At 45.9% G+C, this 25,159-nt stretch overlaps 1 protein-coding gene across 1 annotated transcript in view; it reads left to right on the plus strand.

Moving 5' to 3' along the window:
• The first annotated feature begins 491 nt into the window (after positions 1–491).
• The window catches only part of PTGES3 (prostaglandin E synthase 3), a 37,743-nt gene continuing 13,075 nt past the window's right edge, over positions 492–25,159 (plus strand). The window contains exons 1-3 of the mRNA XM_073613914.1: positions 492–630; positions 10,597–10,710; positions 15,272–15,341. Coding sequence (XP_073470015.1) covers positions 629–630; positions 10,597–10,710; positions 15,272–15,341 — 186 coding nt within the window. The 5' untranslated portion in view covers positions 492–628. The remainder of the gene's footprint in view (positions 631–10,596; positions 10,711–15,271; positions 15,342–25,159) is intronic.

Below are 25,159 nucleotides of genomic sequence, written 5' to 3' on the forward strand. Positions count from 1 at the left end.
TTGGTTAAACCCATGTGCAATATTCAGCGTTTACTGAATCTTTAAGCTACTTTATCTCCTAGCAGGCGTTCTGAGGGTTAAACTAACGCCCGGCATGCAAGAGGCCTTACAGAGGCCTATCCTATACTCGTCCATTAGCAACTCCTTTTCCATAGAGATATATGACGAAGACTGATCAGGCCCTACAATACACAGGTCAGTCCTCTCTGACTCTCCTTACGTCCAGGAAACGCAAAGCATATAAAAAAACACCCAGGTCAGAGGCCATTTCCAGTACACATCTCGTACAATCCCCTAGCAGCCATTAGAAAGTACTGGAACGTTATAGAAGCCGCGTACGCAGCACGCCCCGCCCTCAACATCTCTCTAGGGCGCGCTCAGCTTGCAGAGCGGCGGTTGAGGAGAAGGGGGCGGGGCGTCACTACCTCTCACTTTTCTTTTGTGATGCCGCGAGACTGTGCGCGCGCTCTCCCCCACCTCAGAATGAGCCGGAGGCCAGTCTCCACCCTTCGCTCGGTGACGTCACTCGGGCCCGGGAGAGCACGGGGAGGAGTAGAGAAGCGTGCGGCGGTCTTGTCGAGAAGAGCAGCGTGGAGCGTGCACGGAAAGCCGGGGGAACTGTACCAACATGTGAGTGCGCGGCACCGCCGCCCGCCTTGCCGTTACACGGAGGTGACGGGAAGTGGTAGAAGTGAGGCCTGCGCCATGCCGGGTGCAGCTGGGGCGGGGACACAATAGTGAGGATGACCCGGGGCCCGCTGTGTGAGCCGCTCTATACGGCCCCGGCGGACTCCGTACACACGGCTCTGTCCGGTAAGGAGTGTGATGGCGGAGGGGGAGCCGCTCCCTCTCTCCTGACCATCTTTGTCTCCAGAAGCCTCTGTCCGCCCGGAGCCACTAATCCGCTTACACGGCCATTCATTAGAGCGAGCATCCCTTGTAGTGCCCGTCACCTGGCCCGTGTTCATGGCGGAGGGGATAGGCCGCGCTCGTGGTGACACCTGTTCTCCTCACAGGTCACGTGACGTTGGGTTACTTACCGGTACCTTCCGCCTGCTGGATCTCTCCGCTTTATCAGCCCAAATATTGGCAGCTGTGCGTCGCCTGAAGTCATTTATTTCTCTAAATATGGGTATCGATTGATATAACGTTTTAATCTTATACTGAAAACTACCTGGTTTCACTTGAGCTGATGGAACTCTGAAGGCTTTATGTAAACGTAGGGTTAAAATCCAACCGGGTCAGACCTACTGTTGGGATGCTGGGCGTAAGGTCTGGTTCACACGGATGTGATTTCAGGTGCGACTTCAGTCGCGCTGAATTGCTTGACAATGGAAGCGCACTGCAAATTGTGTAAAAATCCCACCATGGTATTGTGAGCCAAACATCTCCATACACATTTGCGCAGACTGGCAATGCGCAAAAAAGTACCCTGAAATCAAACTTGAGTATGCCATCCAGTTCTAGGCACCAGTCCTAAGGAACGGTGTGTCAGAACCAGTGGCGTCACCCCAAACCAGCCCCTGCAAATGATGGTCGGATATCACTTCATCCGTGGTCATCTTTAAAGTGATTACACACCCTGTACAACCACTTTTACCTACAGGTAAGCCTATATTAAGGCTTACCTGTAGGTGCTGGAAATATCTCCTAAACCTCCACGGTTTAGGAGATTTTTACTAAAAAGCATCGTCCCGTTTCTAATAGGGGTCGTGCCATGACTGGTGGCTCCTACGGGAGTGACGTCATGCGACTCCGGCCAGTCACAGAGCCGGAGTTTGCGACCCCAGAAGGAAGAGGGGTGAAGATGGACGCTCCCTGCTAGTGGGGACGGCGGTGACATCGCAGGTTTCAGGTAAGTGACGCATAATGGGCTGCTATGCAATGCATAGTAGCCCATTATGCTTTACCTTTGCAGGGAAATAGAGGGAGTAAAACCCACCAGGGTTTACTTCCTCTTTAATATTGATTGGACCCTGAGCAAACCTTTTCTTGGAGGGGGGGGGGAGGGACCTGCAGGGGACGGTCATAGAGCGCAGGCATGGTACAAGTACTATGGTGATATTGCAGTCAGTGTACATAGCTCTGGGGAAGCCTGTCCCTCCAGAATACACCAGTATGATCCCTGTCCCCTCCATCCTCTGTCGCTGGAGCTCTGCTCACTTATATTAGCAGTGTCCTGATCCGGATTGCAGCTATCTAGTCTCGGCCCTTCTGTTGTCAGTGGGAAGTACAATATTAACCCCTTCCCGCCGACCGTACGCAGATATGCGTACTCGGCTTTCCGGGGTTATACCGGTATGATGCCTGCAGCTGCAGGCATCATCCCGGTACCGTTGTTTTGAGCGGGTGATTGGCTACCCGTTTATAACAACCGATGCGGCTAAAAGCCGCTCGGCTGTTATACCGGAGGAGCGGGAGGGGACATCCCCCCCCCCCCTCCCGCCGCTCTTACCGGGCCTCCCCTGCGATCGGGAGGCCCGGTGTCCAATCGGCTGCCTCCGGCGGCTGTGGGCGGGCCGGAACGAAGCCGTGGGCGGCTTCGTTACAGCCTTCTCAATGTAAATCGGAAGCGACGTCATGACGTCACTTCCCGTTTACTCTGCTGCCAATGGCGCAGAATTTTAAAAAATACACAGTATTCAGAATCGCAGTTTTCGGCGACCTGAATACTTTGAAGTGCAGAGGAGGGATCGGGGGTCTTTTAGACCCCCGATCCCTCCATAAAGAGTACCTGTCACCACCTATTACTGTCACAAGGGATATTTACATTCCTTGTGACAGCAATAAAAGTGAAAAAAAAAAACATTTTTTTTAAAAACACAATTTATAAGTCTTACAATAAAAAAAAAAATTTTTAAAGCGCCCTCGTCCCTGCGAGCTCGCGCAGCGAGGAAAACGCATGCAGAAGTCGCACCCGCATATGTAAACGGTGTTCAAATCACACATGTGAGGTATCGCCGCGATCGTCAGAGAGAGCAATAATTCTAGCACAAGACCTCCTCTGTAACTCTAACCTGGTAACCGTAAAAAAAATTTAAAGCGTCGCCTATGGAAATTCATAGCTACCATAGTTTGTCGCCATTCCACGACTGCGTGCAATTATAAAGCGTGACATGTTTGGTATCTATTTACTCGGCGTAACATCATCTTTCACATTATACAAAAAAATTGGGGTAACTTTACTGTTTGGATTTTTTAAAATTCATGGAAGTGTCCATTTTCCAAAAATTTGCGTTTAAAAGACCGCTGCACAAATACCGTGTGATATAAAATATTGCAACAATCTCCATTTTATTCTCTGCTAAAAATATATATAATGTTTGGGGGTTCTAAGTAATTTTCTAGCAAAAAATATGGATTTTAACTTGTAAAACACCAAATTTCAAAAATAGGCTTAGGAGGAGAAAGTTACATCTTCCTCCTGGATGCCAGGGCCTCCATGCACCTGATTGGATGCTAGACGGGCCCAGCAACCAATCATTTTGACAGGTGGGACTTGGACGTGCTGGAAGTTCTGTCACTGTTGCAGGCTTTTACCCCAAGTTGGACAGCCCTGGGTTTCACCCCTCTGGCAGGTTTCACCCCCTAGCGACGCCACTAGTTGGAACTGCAGAGTCTAGAGAGAGGCAACAAAGCCAGGAATATTAAATTCCTATTGCTCAGTGCCTGGGACATGCATTTCCAGACACCCAAGAACATTTTTTTATTTATTTTTTTTTACATTTAGCCTTGCTCCAAATAGGCAGCAGGGTTTAGAGCTAACGGCCAGCTCTCTTGTAAAAGAATCCAAATGGCTAGCCGCTGGATCGCTTTTACAAGCAGCCGGAGGGGATGTTAAAGCGGGGCTCTAGTGGTTTTCATGTTTATCAAAGGTCAGCAGCTACAAAAGTGTAGCTGCTGACTTTTAACCACTTGCTGCCCATATAACTTGTACTGCTGTGTCGGATCACGTACCTAATATGTGATCTGACACTTCCGGGTCTGGGGCAAGCATGCACACCACCGGTGACCCACTCCCACTGTGATTATACACAATGGCAGCTGATCTGCAGGTACAACAGACTCGGGTGTCTGCCGACACCCGCTGATCATCCAGCACAGAGACCTGCATATGTAAACAAGGCAGATCGCTGTTCTGTCAGTAGGGAAGGCATGGATCCAGTGTTCCTGCAAATGAGGTATATGATCCATGCCATTTCCTAGTAAAAGCACCTCCCACAGTAGGCACAGTTAACCCTTTGTTTACCCCTGATGTTTAACCCCTTCCCAGCCAATGTCATTAGTACAGTGACATATTTTTAGCACTGTTCACTGTATTGGTGTCAATGGTCCCCAAAAAGTGTCAGTGTCAGACTGTCCACCACAATATCGCAGCCTCGCTATAAGTCGCTGATCGCCTCCATTACTAGTAAAAATGTAAATATCCCATAGTTTGTAGACTCTAACTTCTGTGCCAACCAATCAATATACGCTTATTGGGATTTTTTTTTACCAAAAATATGTGGCAGAATACATATTGGCCTAAACTGATGAAGACATTCAAATTTTTTTATTTTTTTTTTTTTCATTCAATCTGTTTTGGATATGTTTTATAGCAGAAAGTAAAAAATATTGTGTATTTTTTTAAAACCTGTCGGCCTTTTTTGTTTAACTCAAAAAATTAAAACCACAGAGGTGATCAAATTAGGGGTTGATCGATATTGTTTTTTCGGGACTAATACAGATTTTGTGGCTGCTTTTAAGGCCGATTGCTGATATCAGGTGCCGATATTCTGTAGATTAGTAGAAAGTCTTTGTATTCTTACACTGTCCTTTTACACTTAGGGATGTATACATTCCTTGTGATAGTAATGGGCAGTGTCAGGATTTCTTTATGGAGGGATCTGGGGTCTATAAGACCTCAAACCCCTCCTCTGCACTTGAAAGTATTCAAAAAAGCCGATCTTGGCATTTTGAATACGTTCTTTTATTTTTTAAAACTTGCACCTTTAGGATGAGAGTAATCTGGAAGTGATGTTATGACATCACTTCCGGGTTACTAGATCAGAGCGATTGCTTTGTTAGGGTCCCTGGCCAGCCAGCTGACGTGCTGGCTGGTCGCTCTGGCCTCCTGGTGGACAGGTGACCCGAGCTGAGCGGCAGAAGGTTTCAGGAGGGTAGGGCTTCTTGGCTGCATTTGTTGTTATCCCAAGAAATTAGTCAACCCCTAGATCAAATACCACCAAAAGAAAGCTTTATTTGTTTGGGGGGGGGGACTTAAACTTTGTTTGGGTATAGCGCTGCGCGACCGCACAATTGTCCGTTTAAGTAACGCGGTGCTGTATCGAAAAAAAATGGCCTGGTTATGAAGAGGGTAAATCTTCCGAAGGTTAAGTGGTTAATAAACACACACTCACTTGTCCCAGGATCCAGCGTTGTGGTCACCCGAACCCTTGTTTCTCTCCCTCTCCTCGGCGCCAGCATTTTAACTTGGCACCCGGCTGTGACAGCTTGCAGCTTCATAGCCAGGCACTCGCTGTCGGGTTGTGCTTCGCTCCCTGAATGGCCTGGCAGTCTTCTGGGACCTGTGGCGCCAGAAGACTGCATGGAGGGAGAGGAGAGGGAGAGGAGAACTTCTGCTCGGATCACCTACCTGTCAAAACTAGGTAACCCCCCCCCCCCCCCCCCCCAAAAAAAAAATTACATGCCAACTGTGGCGGTAGGAGTGCTTAAAACGGAACTTCCCCCTTTTGGGTGGAGCTCCGCTTTAACCCCTGGGGCACCCAATTGACTAGCCAGTGCTTCAGGCAGCTTGGCCTAAAGGTGGACAAATACTGGAACCGCTCTATCCACTTCTGATTTAGGAAATGAGCATACATCACTTCCGTTTTTTCCAGCGCCATTTTCAAAAATGGAAAGCATTTGGTCACACTGATCCTGGTGTGATCATGTTAATCCAACCATAGACAATTTGAATCTCGGCCGGTTTAGCAGGGAACAGTCGAGATTCAAACCATGTAGGGGCAGGCTGATTGTACCCATGCATCTATCAACTTGGGTGAAATTGGTCTGTTGGCTTTTTCATGTGTTTATTGCCAACGGCTATAGCTGTTTTTGTTAGGCTACATTCACACCTGAGCGTTTTCAGCTCATAAAACGCCCAACAAGCAAAATACTATTCATTTAAATGGCCCCTGTTCACATCTGAGCGTTCTGTCCCTGAAGCTTAAAGTACATGAGCTTCTTTTTAGGCAGATTACAGGTGTTTTTATACAATTTACATTGGTGACCCTTTGACCTGTACAAAACTGCATGACTTTCTACCTGAAAACGATACGCTCAGGTGTGAATGCAGCCTTAAGGATTGCTTGCAGTCAGCCATGAGGCCGTCGCCTCAAATACACTGAAGGTAAACTTTTTAAACAACTTCTTTTTTTTTTAAATTTATTTTTAAGGTATGGGAAAAGGGGAGAACGGGAACATATAACACATAGTGGGGGGTTCTCAAAGTAGACTACAAAAGTGAAAATGCACTTTAAAATGTCAGCCTTCTGCAAATATAGATCATTAGGAATAGTTCTCTTGTTTTCACAACCAGCAGTAGATCACTGTTTATGAGTAATCTATTGATACAAGCTAGATCACCCACGCAGCTTACAGCCTGTTGAGGATAGTTATGGCTTAATGTCAAATTATAATTTTAAAGCTGATCTCCAGGCAGTTATAAAACAGATGATTGCATTTCTGTATACATTAATACATCATTAACTACTTAAGGACTGCCCGCTGTATGCAGGCTGTTTGAAGAGGAATACCGTTGCTATGGCAGCAGCTAGCTGCCATAACTCCGATACCTTCAAGAGCTGACGGTCTTCTTTCAGATAAGTGGTCTCCGCGGCGGATTCGCCGCAAGATCACTTATCAGGAGGGGGGGCTGCCCCACCGAGCTCGTGCGCAGAAGCGAACACATACGTAAGTTGTGCCCGCATATGTAAATGATGTTTAAACTACACGTGTGAGGTATCTCCACAATCATTAGAGCAAGAATTCTAGCAAAAGACCTCCTCTAACTCAAAACTGGTAACCTGTAGAAACGGCCATTTAAATGTCACCTATGGAGATTTTTAAGGGTAAAAGTTTGTTGCCATTCCACGAGCGGGTGCAATTTTGAAGCATGACATGTTGGGTGTCCATTTACTCGGCGAAACATTCTTTCACAATTTATAAAGAAAATGGGCTAAATTTACTGATATCTTATTTTTTAAGTAAAAAAAAAGTGCATTTTTTCCAGAAAAATTGAGCTAGTAACCACTGCACAAATACAGTGTGACATAAAGTATTGCAATGACTGCTATTTTATTCTCTAGGGTGGGGGGGGGGGGGGTATAATCGGGGATTCTAATTCATTTTCTAGCAAAAAGAAAATGATTTTAACTTGTAAACATCAAGTCTTAAAAATAGGCCCGGTCCTTAAGTAGTTAAAGCTGACCAGCTAAAAATAGCAAGATAACAAATGTGGACATTTCCCTTTACTTCCTGTCCCAGAGGTGCAGCAGAGTAATTGTTCCAAAGTGAGGTTTATGGCAACAGGTGGACTCCATTAGATTATTTCCCCTTACCTTTTGTTTTGGGGACACCTCACAAATTTTGGCTTTCCCCTTTCCTTGTCTGAGTGATAGTAGTCACATCAGGGCAAAGTTATCACCCACCCAAATTAAATAATATTTTGCCTAGACTTTAACTTTAATGATATATTGATTAGAGCTGCATTACTTTGTGTATTTTATATCTTCCCAGAGTTCAAATCTAAATGTATTTATTAAAAGGAAGAAGTGTACAGGCGGGAATATCTCAGCTGCTTATGGCTGTCCACAGTGACAGCTCCCGGTGGGATAGTGCAGGCAGGTTCGGGCTCATGTCCACTTACCTGAGCTCATTCCTGGTTACAGGCTGAGGGCAGGTCCTTGAATTTCTGGGCTCAGAGGAAGTAGGTTCAATAATCAGGTCTGAAGTTCAGCCTGTAAAATGAAGGATATTTTGTGGTGGAAAAGTACTAAATAATTTGTGGTGGACAATGCAGCAAATGCTGCTTTTAGTCCTACAGTACATGACACATGATTTTTCTTTAACCCTTTGTCTACCAAAGTGCATTTACCAATGTCCTGGTATTCAAGGAGTTAAAACAAGGTTGGTATCTGTTTCCAGACTGTGACCAGCTTTTAATGTAAAGATGATCTGTGGGCTCTAGAGCAATCCTATTAGTTTTAAAGGCCCCTAAAGGTGTTGCCTGTGGTAGTTTCTGGGCTCTCCTGTTCCTCGGGGGGGGTAGTCCAGGACTGTGGTAAAATGCCTTAACATGGAGAGCTGTAGAAGATGGGGAATATCCTTTTCTAGATCTCCTCTGCAAAAGAATGAACCCAGAAGCGACACTGATTTAGTCATTTCAGGTTCAGATCTGTCATTCCCTGGCTATTATGGCTGGGCAGCTCTGTCGCCCCTGTACACAGCTACATGCACACAAATATCTTAATGGCAATTGCAACACACGTGGGAGTAATAATTATAGGGTCATGTTTCACGGTTCGCTCTAAATTTGATAACTTGTATAAAATATCTCCTATGGACAATTTTGGTTATCATAGTTTGAGATTTTTTACAGTTTCAAGGCATGACACGTTTGGCATCTATTTATTCAATGCAGCTTCATCTTTTACCAAAACATTTGGTATTATATTGTGTTTGCACTAAAATTCATTTTAGTGTATTTTTTCCCTAAAAATATTTGTTTGATAAATCGTTGCACAAAATAGCAACTGCCACAATTTTATTCGGCAGGGCCTCTGCTTTTAGAAAATATATACTTGTTTGGGGGGGTTTAAAGTAATTTTCTAGCTAAAATTGCAAATTTTTCTCTTCTCTCAAAGATTCTTCTATCAGGAATCTCTGACTGCACCCTAGCTATGGCGAATCTTTTGCACATTCCAAATCGGTTGACTCCTCAACCGAGCCTTGGGGGACCATACCCTGCCTAGAGGAGATGCAGGGCAAGCCTATAACTTCTCTTCGAGCAGTGGGTCATGTGTAGGTTCTCATATTGGCACGTGATGTATGGCGTTCTTGGCCACAGGGTACTTTACAGGTCTATGACCTGGAGGCGGAGCCCTATCCCTGAAGACCCTTTCAGGTGTATACTTGTCATGGAGGGCAAAGCCAGGTTGTGGCTGGTCCTCGACATTCTGCATTCAACATTCTTACAGGGCTTCCTAGCCCAATGTTTTTGGCTGCTTTGGAGTGCAGGCTTCAAAACTTTAATGTGTTACAGCCATGGAGTGGGAGACTGGCTGTTTAAATTTGGTACCATTTTTTCTCCTGGCCTTTTGTTGCACAGCTGCAGCACAGCTTCTATTGCACCTGTGCATCTAAGAGTTCAGTGGCTTGTGCGAGCGTGCACCATTTTCTTCCTCAACTGGTACCCAAGGTTTTTGGCTCCCACAGAACAGAGATTTCTAGATGCTTTGATGGGGTTAGCAGCTTATGGTGTCTGGCATCCATCCCTTCTTTTGGGACATTTTGCCTTAAGCATGGCAGATCACAAGTGCAGGGACAAAGGGTCAGACTTGGCTTGAGGCTCTGGGGTGGTAATAGAGAGGCATTTTCTGCCACCATGTATAATTATATGGACAGGATCTTGGTTCTTTTTGAGACCATATGTCGTGGGGTTCACAAACAATTCCCTTTAGTCTTCCCTACTGAGGCGGTCTCTGACTTTTTTCTTTCTGCTGCTGCTTGAGGAGGTGATAAACTGATTCCCAACCCACCCATTCTTTCTTCTGTAGAACTGGATCTGGAAGAGATGCCTTCGGCTGAGATTTTATCAAAGCTTATGGATACCATTGCTTCTTTTATTGATGTGATATGCTCATGTTTGGCATTTTGAGAAAAACTTGCATCTCTGCACACGGTATGAACAAGGCCTTTGGCCGGCCATGGATGGAGCGATTTTCTTTCTTGGAAACGTGTTTCAGAAAATAGCTCCACCCCCCCCCCCCCCATCAACACAGCCAGTGTTCATGGGGGGGAAATCCCTCCCGCAGAGCCATTGTGTACAGCAGCTAGCAATAATCGCATGTAAAATCTGATATGCTGGTTGTACCTAAGGTGATCAACTTTGGGTATATTGAGCCTGCCCATACGTGGTTCGAATCTTGGCCGGTTTAGCAGGAACCAGCTGAGGCACTTGAGGTGAATTTTTTTTTTTTTTTGTAACTTAGTTTAAAACAGAGGTCCTTCCGTGAACAGGTACTGAACCCTGTACTAATATCACAATCTGGGGGAGATCAAGTTGCATTATATGTAGAGAAGGGATCGCTACTGATTTTTTTTTTTTTTTTTTTCTTTTTTTGGAAACCTAAGTCGCGTCGTTTTACTAACCGCACTGACATCTGGTTAAAAAAAATTGTCAGCTTTCAGTGTGTTTTCCCAAATGTACTAAACTAAAATTAATATGTGTATTCTCTGTATTGGTAAAATGTGAATGAACAGTGCTTGTATTCATAATATGTAATGAAGCTGTATTGTCAATTTGTGTGAAAATTTTATTTTTTCTTGCCACAGGCAACCAGCATCCGCGAAGTGGTACGATAGGAGGGATTATGTTTTTGTGGAGTTCTGTGTTGAGGACAGCAAAGAAGTAAAATTGGACTTTGAAAAAACTAAATTAACTTTCAGGTAAATATTCCACAAAATACTATAGGGTTTTTACAGTAGTCCCTTTTGAGTGTTAACCACTTGAGTCCCAGGCACTTTTTAAATGGTGCATGTAATGGACTCCCTGGCAACCCCACCTGTGTGCTTCTGCCAAGATGCAGCTTCTTCCACTCTGGAACCAGGTATTATAGCTGAGGAGTGCACCCAAGAACTAATGACACTAGATTGGGTGCAAACTGGAACTGACTTTATTGTAAACTTGCACACTATATATACCACACACAATCCGATCAGAGCTTGATCATGTCCTAAACAATGCAAACGTCAAACAGCAATCTCAGTATGTATAACAGTACATCTAATGAACAGCTAACAAACCGTAATCTACATAAACAGTGAGCTAATTACCAAATAGTCGGTGACTTAGGGCAGTGTCCACCCAGACAGTTCAGCACCAGTTCTCCAGAAAGAAAACCCAGGGCTGTCCAAATCTCATTAACCTGCTTTCACTTGTGTAATCTGTTCACTAGACAAGTCATAAGACAAAACTCATACAATGTTTTAACAGTCTGAAAAAGTTGAAATCATTTCTTGGGGGAGATTGTTAATATTTCTGTCCCAAGTGAAGCTTCTTCAACCCAGTCTGCAGAAGGGCGCACTATTAACTTGTGCAATTAATATAACTCCTTTCCATCCACTCCAGAAAGGAAGTGTTATTGTCTTTATTCAGAGGATTAATCCAAACCTTGCCCTTAGCGTTCATCACGTTGTTGTCCATCATTAGAGCAGGATCTACTCTCAATGGGATCAGAGGCTGAACTGAGCTCTTTTCCATGCTCTGACCGTGGGAAGCAGACAGAATCCCTGGTCTCCTCCCATGGGCCATAATCAGTGGGTAGAAGGCTAGCCCCTAGTCCCCTCAAAGTCTCTGTCCAAGTTGGGTCTGTCACAGTGCAGGACTACGGTATTTGTTGCAACAAAATTTTAAAACTGCGTTCAGACTCTGGCTCTTGCAATCCCACACTAGTGATAGAGCTGTCTACTCTGACAGCCAGGGTTCAGCTCTAAACCCAGGAGTGGAAAAAAACAGCTCCTAGGCTTCAGATGCTGCTTGCAGCTTCCCGCCTCTGTAGTGGGGGTTTTCCCTGTTGTGTTGTCCTCTGCACTTGTTCAATGCTTTTGGAACATCCAAAGTAGTCACGAATGGGAAACCTTGTATCCTGTGATGTATGCTAAAGAAATTAGGATATTTGGTGGAATCCCTTTCTTGGCATACATCACAGAACACAGGAATATTTCACCCCTTGTATGGTTCCTCATTGCTTGCTATAAAACTGGTGCTGTGCTGGGAGGGGTTATACCTAGGTGGCAAAACCTGCCTTTTTTTTTTTTACCAGTGGCCCTTCACCTGTAGGTGGCAGCAGAACCCAAAAATACAGTAGTCATGAATACGTTGAAACCCTGCATCCTGTGATGTGCTTCAAGAAAAGCATTTTACAGGTAAACCAAAAATCCTGGTATAGTAATCATACTGTACAGGATGCACGACTTGGGTTCATAGGTCATTGGTTATATGCTGGCTACCTTTTTAGGTGATTGAAAACCAGAAAAAAAAATTGTGCCGCTTTTAGAGTACACCTTATAACCCTGCCCACTCCCTATTTCACTTTGTTGCTAGTGTCCTCAACAAATTGATCTGTTCTCCTCTATCAAAATATTTATCTTTTTTAAATTTGTTTTTTCTCTCTGAAGCCTCTGTCAAGATCTTACTACCCTGGGCTATCTAGCCGTTTCCATATTTGTTACCCTCTTTTTGTGTAATAAGGAATTGTTCCCTGTAATGTTTGCTTTGTGCACTGGATCCTGTGTTAGGTGCTCACCTTGGCAGGAATTGCAACAAGTGTGTTTAAATGCAGAGGTTCTGGGCTTCGTGGTATTCTCCTTTTGATGGCAGTTCTCCATCTAGTTTCACTCTAGACCTTTTAAATCCAACATACTTCTCACGTGATGGACTTCCTGTCCTCCTACCCGGAACACAGAAGAGTACTGCAGTGGCACTCAGAGCAAGCAATGTATTCTATCAATGAATACAAAGCTTCCTCTTATCGGCTGAGTCAGAGGTTTTGAAATTATCAGCCTGCATCTGACCTAACCAATCAGAGGAAAATTTGTATTCATTGCTAGAATACATTACTTAATCTGAGCGCCGCTGCAGTAGACTCTTCTTTTCTGGGTAGGAAACAGGAAGTCTCAGCTCGCACCCAGAACACAGTGCGGTATGCTGTATGTAGCCGCAGCTACATAAAGTTTATACAGCGCAGCCTCCAGCTTGGCCCAAACAAATTGGCCACTATTAGCCACGCACTGTTATATTTGCATGCAGACTGCCCTAGGTAATGCACAAATATGATGCCTTTCTTATTAAATGAACTGAAATCCATTGAATGAAAGGGGAAAGCCAGGGACAAGCTAGAGAGGAAAGCGCTAGATGATGCTGTACTTCCTCCAGCCAGAAAATGAGGTGTACTTTATCTTTTGTTGCAGCTTCTAATAGACGCTGTGAAAAGCTTGTGGAGATGAATTTATCAAAATTGGAGCAGCCAAAATCTGGAGCAGTTGTGCAAGGCAATTAATCAACTGCTAACTTCTATTTTAACTGAACAAGCTGAAGATAGATGCTGGAGAATGCCATGCACAGCTGCTCCAGTTTTCATATATTCTTCTGTACTGTATAGGACGCAGTAAGCAATTTCAGTACTAGAGTACAAGTTTCAGTATAAGCACCTGTATAGCAAGACTGAAGGTAAGGCTTTAATTCAGCTCTCAGGCCCATTTACTTGTTGGCTCACAGCCCACTTTTGGACATTTTAATGGTGCTGAGGTATGTAGTGCAGTAGCTGTCCTTTGGAGACGTACACAGCAGTGATCATAGGAAGGGGAGATCTGCTGGGGGGGGGGGGGGGGGGGGGGGTTGTTTTGAAAAAAAAGTCTGCAAACCTACAAGTATACATAATGCAACACTGCAGCAAATGTCTAACCATTTCAGCCCCGAAAGAATTTACCCCCTTCCTGACCAGGCCGTTTTTTGCGATAGGGCACTGCGTCGCTTTAACTGACAATTGCGCGGTCGTGCGACGTACCCAAACACAATTTACGTTTTTTTTTTTTTTTTTTTCCCCACAAATAGAGCTTTCTTTTGGTGGTTTTCATTTTTTTGTGCTATAAACAAGAGCAATATTTTTAACTTTTTGCTATAATATACAAAAAAAAAGCGTCTACAAAATAGGGGATATGACTGGCTTTTTTATTTTTTTGTTTCTTACTAGTAATGGCGGCGATCAGCGATTTGTATCGGAATTGCGGTGGACAGATTGGACACTAGACACTTTTTTGAGACCACTGACATTTATACCCCGATCAGAGCTAAAAATAGCCACTGATTACCTGTGTAAATGTCACTGGCAGGGAAGGGGGGAGGTGTTTCCTAGGGAGGTGTTTCTAACACTGAGGATATGTGACTGACTAGAGGAGGAGCCAGATCGTTGTTCCTACTTAGTAGGAACAGACGATCTGTTTCTTCACCCCTGTCAGAACCGGGATTTTTGTGTTTACACACTTGAGGCTGGCTGGCAGCGATTGTGCCTGTCGGCCACGCGCAGTGGGCCTGCTATGGCTCTTAAATGTGCCGCCGTACATATATGGTGATTCGCGCAGGAGAGCCATTCTGCTGCCGTATATGTACAGGAGCCGGTTGGGAAGCGGTTAAAGAATATGTAAACCAAACGTTTTATATTTCTGATATGTGCCTGCTGTACCATGTATTTATATGAAAGTGTCCTGTTCTTTGTATTATTCCTGCCCCTCCTTTTTTTAATATGGGGCAATCTGACCACACTAGGCATGAGAGCACAGCGTGGTCAGTTTTCTAGCTGCTGTGAACTCTGCCTGCTCTCCTCCAATGATCATACTTGTGCTGACCCCCCCGCACAGCCATGGGAAGCTCAGTGTACTGCTGCTTCTCATCCACCCCCCCCCAGCTTTCATGTGGCTTAGAACAGAGGGAATGTGATCACTTAAGGCCCCTTTCACACTTGTGCAACTTGTCCTCCGACTTGGGACCTCCAAGTCGCATGACAAATCGTACCTCATGATTTCCAATGAATACCATTCATATCTATGCGACTTCAAAGTAGTCCCTGCACTACTTTGGTCTGACTTTGATGTGACTTGAGGTCCATAGCTCTCAAGATTACACAGGCATTGCTTCAAGTCGCGGCAAAGTCGCACGACTTTCAGGTTGCACAAGTGTGAAAGGGGCCCAAAGGAGAAAAAAAGTAGTAGTAGTGTTGTTTTTTTTTTTTTTTTTAATATCTATAAACAAATGTTTTGCCTTTATTTCTATTTTAAACTGGGTTGTTTTACAAGGTGATCGTTTACAATCGCTTTAAAATTATAACAATGTTTTGTTTGGTGTTCGTCTCTTTATCTAAACTTACAACTAACCATTGCCTTCTATATGGTTTTATTCTATGTTAATGGACAACACATTGTAGACCTCTGAACTTTTATTTTTATTTTGCAGCTGTCTGGGAGGAGCTGATAATGTTAAACATTCAAATGAGGTTGAACTTTATCAGTCTATTGACCCAAATGTAAGTTAAATTGATTCCTTTTCCAGTTGATTAACTGTTATGGTATTAGTATAATTTTGTTAAATGTTACTTGACTTTGTTTAGAGACCATCAGTTTAAGCAAACAAAATGCTACTGACCTGTCAAGTATTAAGTGCAGGCATCTAGAAGTACCTTTGCTTATTTATACCTGCAATGGCTTTATTACATCTGCTTTTTCTGAATGGCAGGCCATAGGCTGACAGGCAAAGCTTTGCACTTCTTGCTAAAGCCTGCCCACCCCTTCCTGCCTTCTGCATCTTCCTCTTGGTCTGTGAGGCAGCCTGTCATAGGAATGGCCAATAGTAATGTAAGGGAGTGGGAAACACCTGGCATGATCTGACACTCTTGGGCACGTTTTTAAAGCAGTAAAAAATACTTCCAGACATTCACTGCATGGGGAGGAAAAAAAAAAAACCCTGCAAGACAAAGGCATAATGAGCTAATATGCATAGCATACTAGCTCATTATGATATACTTACCTTAGATCGGGGGCCCCTGCAGCGGTCCCGGCGCATACATTTTATTAAGAGTTTTTCAGATAATACAAAAGGTAAACTGATTCCATGAACCCTCATACTCATATGTAGTATAATAACAAATTTCTTCATCGGTTTAGGCCAATATGTATTCTACGTATTTTTGGTTAAAAAAAATCGCAATGAGTGTATAGTGATTGGTTTGCGCAAAAGTTAAAGCGTCTACAAAATAGGGGATAATGGCTTTTTTTTTTTTTTTTTTTTTTTTTTTTTTTTTTTTTTTTTTGGGACCGATGACATTTTATACAGCGATCAGAGCTAAAAAAATAGCCACTGATTACTGTATAAATGTCACTGTCAGGGAAGGGGTTAAATGTGTTCCCTCACTGTGTTCTAGCTGAGGGGGGGATAGGACTGACCGGGGGAGCAGACATATTGCTGTTCCTACTTGGTAGGAACACACAATCTGTCTCTACTCCCCTGACAAAACAGATTTGTGTGTTTACGCACACACATCCCCGTTCAGGCTCTGTCAGCAGCGATCGCAGGTGCCCAGCGGACATTGCACCAGCGGGCAACGCGCATTGGCTCTGGGAACACGCTGCGAACACACACCTACCATATCGAATTAAAGAGCCATCGTGCAATGATGGCGATTCGCACAGCCGCGCCAACCTGCCACAGTACGACTGCAGCGGCAGGTCGACAAGTAGTTAAACAGCTATGAAGAGTGAGGTAAGCCTGTGTAGAATTATTGGAAAGCTGTTTTATTTTTGTAAAATAAGTACATTAATGCTATTTGCTATTTGTACATGGGGAGCTGGAATTTAAGGTTTAATTTTAGCTAGGTTTTGACTAGACGTCCACAGTGTAGTGAACCAGATGTATTAAAGCACTCTGCAAAAAAAAAAAAAATATCCTTGGGGCTCATGCCCACAAGACTTCTAAAAAAAAAAAAAAAAATGCCGGGGGGGGGGGGGGGGGGTGTTGGCGTGTCCGGATGTGAGCAGTGGCAGACGTGTTGAAGAGGATTTCCAGGCATCCTGATTTAAAATCCTCCACCATCTGTGCATCTCCTGGTCTGGGGAGCCCAGAAAAACACCCAGACTGTTCCACCACATCCCCTGCCTTGCCCTGGGTTGGATATTGAAAGGGGTTACTGTCCACTCGCGGTGATATCCAGGCCGCCACGGAACACACGCCGCCATCTTCCAGGCCTTGGTATCGCCAGTGCGCGCTGACCCTTTTCCATCCTGAGCCCCGGGAACGGGGGACTACCAGCCCATCTATCCTCCGTGCCTCCTTCCCGCGGTGTAGCGGTCTATTAGGCGGACCCTGCCTGCAGATGCAGCCTATCAGGGCCTAGTGGTGGCCGCCATCTTGCTAGCCCCAATCTGCCGGAGCCTTCATCCTGTGATCTGGAGCGAGGAACTACCAGCCTCCTTACATCCCTGACCTGGTACAGTGGGCCTTTAAGGCCCCTTTCACACTGGGGCGGGAGGTGCGTCGGTGGTAAAGCGCTGCTATTAGCAGCGGTATTCGGCCGCTAGTGGGGCGGTTTTATCCCCTGCTAGCGGCCGAGAAAGGGTTAAAAACCACCGCAAAGCGCCTCTGCAGAGGCGCTCTGCCGGCGGTATAGCTGCGCTGCCCTATTGATTTCAATGGGCAGGAGTGGTGTATACACAGCTCCAAAGATGCTGCTAGCAGGATTTTTTTTTCAGCGTCCTGCTAGCGCACCACTGCAGTGTGAAAGCCCTTGGGGCTTTCACACTGGAGACGCAGCGGCTGTTTCGGGTCGGCTTGCAGGTGCTATTTATAGCGCCTGCAAACTGCCCCTGTGTGAATTGGGTCTTAGACCGCAACAGACTGTAAATCCGGCCGCCTGCCTATCGAGGACTAGTGATGGCCACCATCTTTCCAGCCCTAATCTGCCGCAGCCTTCTTCATCCTGCGATCCGGAGCGAGGGACTGTCAGCCTTTTTCTTCCCACCTCACCTCCTTACGTCACTGAGCTGGTATAGTAGGCCTTTTAGGCTGCAACAGACTGTAAATCCGGCCGCGGCCTATCGGGGGGGGGGGGGGGGGCGGCGCCTAGTGACTGCTGCCATCATACTAACCTGCCTGAACCTCCCTCATCCTGGGCGCTGACTGTCCACATCCCTGTAGTGGGATCGGGGGTCGGGGGGGGGGGTTTACAGCTGAGTGTCCACTACGGCTATGGTATATTGGGGCCTAGTTCCAGCCACCATCTTGGTACTCCCACTCTCCTCCCCAGAGCCTCCACAGACACAGGATGCTCCTCTCCCTGGTGACCTCTTTCTGTGGAGTGTGCGGGGCAGATGTCCTCAAAGAAGAAGAACTCCAAGGCCGCCAAGCCGCATATACCGCATCGGTTGCAGCTGCCTCCTTCACCGGACACCATCTAAGTTTGGAGGCTTCAGGCCTTGCTGGCTGAATTGGAAATGAATCCTAGGGAGGTCACGGCGACGTCAGCCCCCTTGCCTCAAGATAGCACAAATATGATCCTGGTCGCTATTGAGCAGAGTAGAACCTCACTGCTGCTCATATTGCAGAAGAGTGCAACTTTATACAAAACGAGCTGGACAAAATAAGAGGGATAATGACAGTCTGAATCCAGAATATCTTCTATGGAAGATCTTACTGCCACCCACGTTGCCTCTATTGCTGAGTTGCAACACCCAGTGCAGACCCTTGTCGCAAAATTGGATGATTCTGAAAACCAGCTACGACGAAATAAAGTCCTTGGTCGGGATGAGGGTGAACACCTGGCAGAATTTGCATAAAACTGCTTTAAAAACCTACTGGGATTTACAGATGTCCGCCCTACCTATGTGGTTGAAAGAGCCCATCGGGTGCGCACGGGCATAACCATTCCTGGGAACATCCCTAGGCCCTTTTTGCTTTCTCAAGTACGAAGACAGGGATAGGATCCTTTCTGAAGCTTGCAAACGCCCTACACTCAGATACGGCAATGCCTATATTCTCCTTTTTCTTGATTTCTTGGCCGAGCTACAGAGAGGAAAACCTTCAATGACGTCCATAAATGGCTTAGAGATAAAAATATTAAGTACAGCATGCTCTACCCCATTCGACTCTGGATTCAACATGCCGTGATAGTCTGTTTCTTTGATCCTCCGGTTGAAGACTGACTGACAGCTTTGGGATAAAGTTCCCCCATTTCTTGATTCCACTTGATGCACAGATTTTCCACATCCTAACTTGTTTTTATCCTACCAATTTTGCTACAAGCACCGCAGTTACCTTAAGAGCAACTCTACATTGGCTACACACCTCCCTTTATGGCTTGCTTCCGTAGAGATCAACAGAAGTTGTTGCCCTACAACTTTAAGACACATAAAGAACAAATATGGTTGCGCTCTATACCCTTAACCCTATAAGCGTGATAAATTAATATAAAAATAGTCCCAACAGATGAAAATAAGTGTTTAGTGACGAAGTCAAACTTCCAATCGACCAATCTCTAGCAATTAGTAAAAATATCAACTTGTGATCAGCTCCAAAAAATCAATGTGACTTTGCTTGACAGACCCACCACCATAAGAAGTGTGCGCTTACCAGCTGCAAAGACAAGTAATGCCTGTGGCTAGCACCCAGCCAGTGCCTTTTCTTCAATGGTGTTCCGGTATCGGTCCAATCTCCGCATCTATGGGGGATCTTCTGGTCGGGACTTTAACAGAATTAATCTTCCTCTGGGAGCTTGTATACAGCTCAATGCATGATGCTAATGTGGCTCAGAAAGAAAATGATAAAAATAGGCATAGGTAAAACTAGCTTGGTTTTTTATTAAATGTTAAAAATACAAGCGCCAAATAGGCGTAAAAACAGCAAAAGATAAAAATATGCGGCCGGCTTCAATAAACACGCCCGTGCTAACAAACGGGACGCAACGCGCAGTGACGTCAGTACACTTATGGTGGTGGGTCTGTCAAGCAAAGTCACATTGATTTCTTGAAACTGATCACAAGTTGATATTTTCAATAATTGCTAGAGATTGGAAGTTTGACTGTCATTGGAATTTTGACTTCTCGTCACTGAACACTTATTTTCATCTGTGGGACTATCTTTGTTATTAACTGATCACTTATCACGTTTATATTGTTATGGGTATAGAGCACAACCATATTTGTTCTTTATTTGTATTGTGTATTTCACTTTGTTGCAGCTTATTTTTAGGTTTTTAATTCCAGCGCAGTCTTTTTTTTTTTTTTTTTCCTTAACTTTAAGACACAAACTGAACAAGCCTGAGGACTCTGAAAGAGCTCTGTGATTGTACTCCAGGGTAATACTTCACTCAGTTTTATGCCCCTTGGATACTTCCAAGTCACCGACTTTGTTAAGGTTTGGGGATCAAGCTACAAGCCGAGTTATGTTGGGGGAATAGGCTGCGTGGCAGGGAGTTATGTTGTGTAGGGTTGCTCACTCTCCCTTCCTTTTTATTGTGCTCACCACTCATCTGCTCTCTGCATACATACTTCAGAATTTACTTGGGTACTAGACCGCCAGAAAATGTCTCCATATTTCTACTTATTGATCTGATTGCTCGTGCTGATCACTTTTTTTTTAACAGGTGTACTTATGTCTGAAATCACACTGCTCTCTTGGAATGTACGGGGGGGCTTAATAACAAATTCAAAAGGTCCTTATTTAAATACCTCAACTCGCACAAGCCCCATATCTTGTTTCTCCCAGAAACTCATTTGACAGGCAGCAATGTCCTCGCCTTGTGCAGGGCATGGGTCAAGCAAGCCTTTCACGCTACCTACTCCATGTACGCCCGAGGGGTAGAGATACTCATTAACAGATCTCTTCCCTGTAAAGTGGTGAGGGTCATAACAGACTCTGGAGGAAGGTACATCATATCACTACTGGAAATGCATGCAGTTTTGTGGGCATTGGTAAATGTCTACTTAGGAAGGGTAAGGAGCCATGCCACAGGCAAGGGCCCTCCTTTTCTGCTCAAGAGGCTTTTTCGTCCGCCCGGGACCTCAGGAACACGCTCCCAGTCTGACAGGGTGACTACTGAGGGGCAGAAGCGTCACTGGCCTCGCAAGCCCGCGAGCAAGAGTGCTACCCTCCAGCATACCCTTACTCCCGGCTCGCCGGGAGGCCCTGTTTGGGGCAGTACTGCTCAGCCGCGGGGTGATAGTGCTTGTTCCAGAAACGGAAAGGTTTCAGGGGTTCTATTCCAATCTGTAGTCCCCAAAAAGGAAGGGGGTACGTTCCTGGACCTGAAAGCCCTCAGTTACGTTGTGAAAGTACAGAGGTTCAGAATGGAATCAGTTCACTCTAGTCGCTGCACTCTATTAGGGGGAGTCTCTGGATATCCAGGACGCATACCTGCACATACCCATATGCCTCAGGCATCAGAGGTTTCTGCAGTTTGCAGTAGGGGAAGACCACTAGCAGTTTGTAGCCCTCCCCTTTGGTCTGGCCTCAGCACCCCGAGTCTTTACCAAGGTATTGGCTCCAATTTTGGCGATGTGACAACGTTGGATCGCAATCATGGGTTACCTGGACGATCTTTCTGAGAGCAGCGTCCGCCTCAGAATTAAGGGAGGATGTGGCGATCACCATGCACACTCCTGCAAGAGTTTGCGTGGGTGTTGAACCTCAAGAAGTCGGTACTAGTGCCGACTCAATGTCTGGAGTACCTAGGCTTATTGCTGGACTCCGTAGAAGCAAGAGTGTTTTCTCCCTTCGGATAAGCTGCAGACTCTCAGGACTGCGGTGAAGATGTTGAGGAATCACAGGTGATCGTCGCTGCGTTTCTGCATGTGAGTTCTGGACCTTATGGTTGCCTCCTTCGAGACGGTTCCGTACGCCCAATTTCACACCAGAGTCTTGCAGAAGGAGATATTGTCCAAATGGGACAAATCTCCATTATCCCTGTATCCGCAGATTCGGGTGAGCCAGTTAGTCAGGGACTCTCTTCCCTGGTGGCTGAGATCTTCGGTCTGGGAAATCGTTCCTACCTCTTCATTGGACGGTGATCACAACGGACACCAGCCTGACCGGCTGGGGTGGAGTATTGGGTCGATTGTACTCCCAGGGCCTCTGGTCGAGGGAGGAATCCCAGTTACTGATCAATGTGCTCGAGCTTCGAGCGATCAGGCTATGCCTCTCTTCATGGTCGATAAGACTTCAAGGACGTCCGATAAGAATTCAGTCAGACAACGCCACGGCGGTGGCATATGTCAACCATCAAGAAGGAACAAGAAGCCGGGCTGCAGCATGGGAGGTCGCTCACATCCTTCGGTGGGCAGAGCGACATGTACCGGCCCTGTCGGCCATATACATGCTGGAGTAGAAAACTGGCAGGCGGACTATCTGAGTCGTTAGATGCTGGACCCAGGAGAATGTGCTCTGCATCCGGAGGTGTTCAGGCTTCTTTGCCTGCGATGGGGCACACCAGATGTGGACCTTCTGGCCTCTCGGCTCAATCGAAAGGTGCAGAGGTTCGTGTCCAGGACCAGATATCTTTGGGCGGATGCGTTGGTGGCTCTATAAGGGGCAGTACAGGCTGATTTACGCCTTCCCTCCGCTCAAACTGTTACCCCGTCTGCTCCGCAGAGTGGAGGCCGAGGGGATTCCAGTAATACTGATTGCCCCAGATTGGCTTTGGCGTCCTTGGTACGCCGACCTAGTACGCCTGGTGGTGGATGCTCCTTGGCAGTTGCCGATGCGGGAGGACCTTATATCGCAAGGTCCGATACTCCATCCTGCTTTACCGTCGCTGGTTTTAACGGCATGGCTGTTTGAAAGCCAGGTGCTAAGGAACCGAGGTCTATCGGACTGTGTAATTTCCACTATGCTGAGGACACGAAAATCTTCTTCCCAGGAGATATACCATCGTACGTGGAAGGCTTATATCTCCATGTGTGAGATGTAGTGGTTCCCACGCACCTATTCCGTGGCCAGGATCCTGCTGTTCTTGCAGCGAGGAGTGGACCAAAAAGTTATCCTTGAGCACCGTCAAGGGACAGATATCAGCCTTGGCTGTCTTTTTCCAACGACCCGTGGCGTCTCACTCATTGGTGAGCACTTTTGTGCAAGGGGTTCGATATGTAGTCCCTCCAGTACATCCACCCCTACCTCCGTGGGATCTGAACCTGGTGCTATCGACGCTTCAGAAACTGCCGTTTGAAAACATCAAGGAAATTCCTTTGTCAACTTTCTCAAAGTGGTCTTTTTAGTGGCTATTACAACTCCCTGGAGGGTTTCTGAGCTGGCAGCCTTGTCTTGCAAGTCGCCCTATCTGGTTATCCACAGGGTCCGCAACCTTCCTTTCTGCCGAAGGTGGTTTCGACCTACCACCTCAATAAAGACATTGTGTTACCATCTGTGTCCTAAGCCGACACATCCTAAGGAGGTGGCCCTCCCATTCCCTGGGCGTGGTCTGGGCTCTAAGGGTATATCTGTCTGCCACGGCTCCCTTCCGGAAGTCAGATTCTCTGTTTGTTTCAGTGGCTGGTCCAAAAAAAGGGCTGGCGGTCTCGTCGACCACCATCGGACAGATTATGGCCCTGGCTTACTCCTTGAAGGGGCAGGTGCCCCCCTTTCCATTCCACCAGGGCAATTGGGACCTCTTGGGCTTTCTGACATAAAGCATCAGTCTCCCAGGTGTGTAAGGCGGCGACTTGGTCGTCTGTTCACACTTTTACAAAGTTGATGTAAACGCATCTTCGGATGCCTATTTTGGCCGCAAAGTTTTGCAGGCGGCCGTGTAATCGTTGCAATTTAAATCCTTTCCTTTTGTTAGAGAAAGTTACATTTTGAATGTCAATGCATTCTGATGCATATGTTGACCGCAAGTTCTGCTGCGGTTGGTTCAGGTGGTGACTTTTCCGTTGGGGAGCACCTCTGGTTGTGGATGAAGTTATGTTTGCTGTTCCCATTCCTCGTTATGACACTGCTTGGGGACGTCCCTACGGTCAAGATTAATGGAGCTGTGTCCGTCAATGAACGAAAGAGAAAATAGGATTTTTGTACTTGCTGTAAAATCCTTTTCTCTGAAGTTCATTGACGGACACAGCACCCACCCCTCCTATGAGTTTACGTTATACTGCTTGTTGACGTACTAAGCTGCAGGAAGCAGGCTGAGGGGTTATTGCCAGAGGGACCGCCCCCTGGGCGGAGCTGTACAGTTCTGCTTTTCACATGTAATACATGTTCTGCCTAGTCCTCTCCTGAAAGTGGCGTAATAATCCTACGGTCAAGATTAATGGAGCTGTGTCCGTCAATGAATTTCAGAGAAGGATTTTACGGTGAGTACAAAAATCCTATTTTTTTAAAGCGCCCCTGTCCCCGTGAGCTCGCATACAGAAGCAAACGCATATGTAAATCCCGCCCACATATGAAAATGGTGTTCAAACCACACATGTGAGGTATCGCCGCGAACGTTAGAGCGAGAGCAATAATTTTGGTCCTAGACCTCTCTAACTCAAAACATTGAACCAGTAAAAAATTTTAAAGCGTCGCCTAAGGGGGTTTTTAAGTAGCGAAGTTTGGCGCCATTCCACGAGCGTGTGCAATTTTGAAGCGTGACATCTAAGGTATCTATTTATTCAGTATAGCTTCATCTTTCACATTATGCAAAAACATTGGGCTAACTTTACTGTGGTTTTTTTTTTTTTTTTTTTTTTTCTCCAAAAAAATGCATTCGAAAAATTGCTGCACAAATGCAGTGCCAGATAAGTTGCAATGACCGCCATTGTATTCTCTAGGGTCTTTGCTATGGTAAAAAAATCGCACTAAGCGTATATTGATTGGTTTGCACAAAGTGTCTACAAAATAAGGGATAGTTTTATGGCTTTTTTTTTTTTTTTTTTTTTTTGTGACTGCGACATTATGGCGGACACTTTTGACACTATTTTGGGACCATTGTCATTTATACAGCGATCGGTGCTATAAAAATGCACTGATTACTGTGTAAATGACACTGGCAGGGAAGGGGTTAACACTAGGGGGCGATCAAGGGGTTAAGTGTCCTAGGGAGTGATTCTAAATGGGGGGAGAAATGGGCTACCACTGACATCACTGCTTCTGATGACAGTGAGCAGTAGATCCCTGTCATGTCACTAGGCAGAACGGGGAAATGCCTTGTTTACATAGGCATCTCCCTGTTCTGCGCCTCCATGACATGATCGTGGGACACCGGCGAACATAGAGTCTGCAATCACGCTGTACGCGGCGGGTGCGCCCCCGCCAATTAAAGTAGAGGTATGCCCATTTGCCCACCGCTGCCATTGTGCCAATGTATATCGGCGTGCAGCGGTCGGC

The sequence above is a fragment of the Aquarana catesbeiana genome, linkage group LG02, assembly GCF_042186555.1.
Source record: "Aquarana catesbeiana isolate 2022-GZ linkage group LG02, ASM4218655v1, whole genome shotgun sequence".
NCBI lineage: Eukaryota > Metazoa > Chordata > Amphibia > Anura > Ranidae > Aquarana > Aquarana catesbeiana.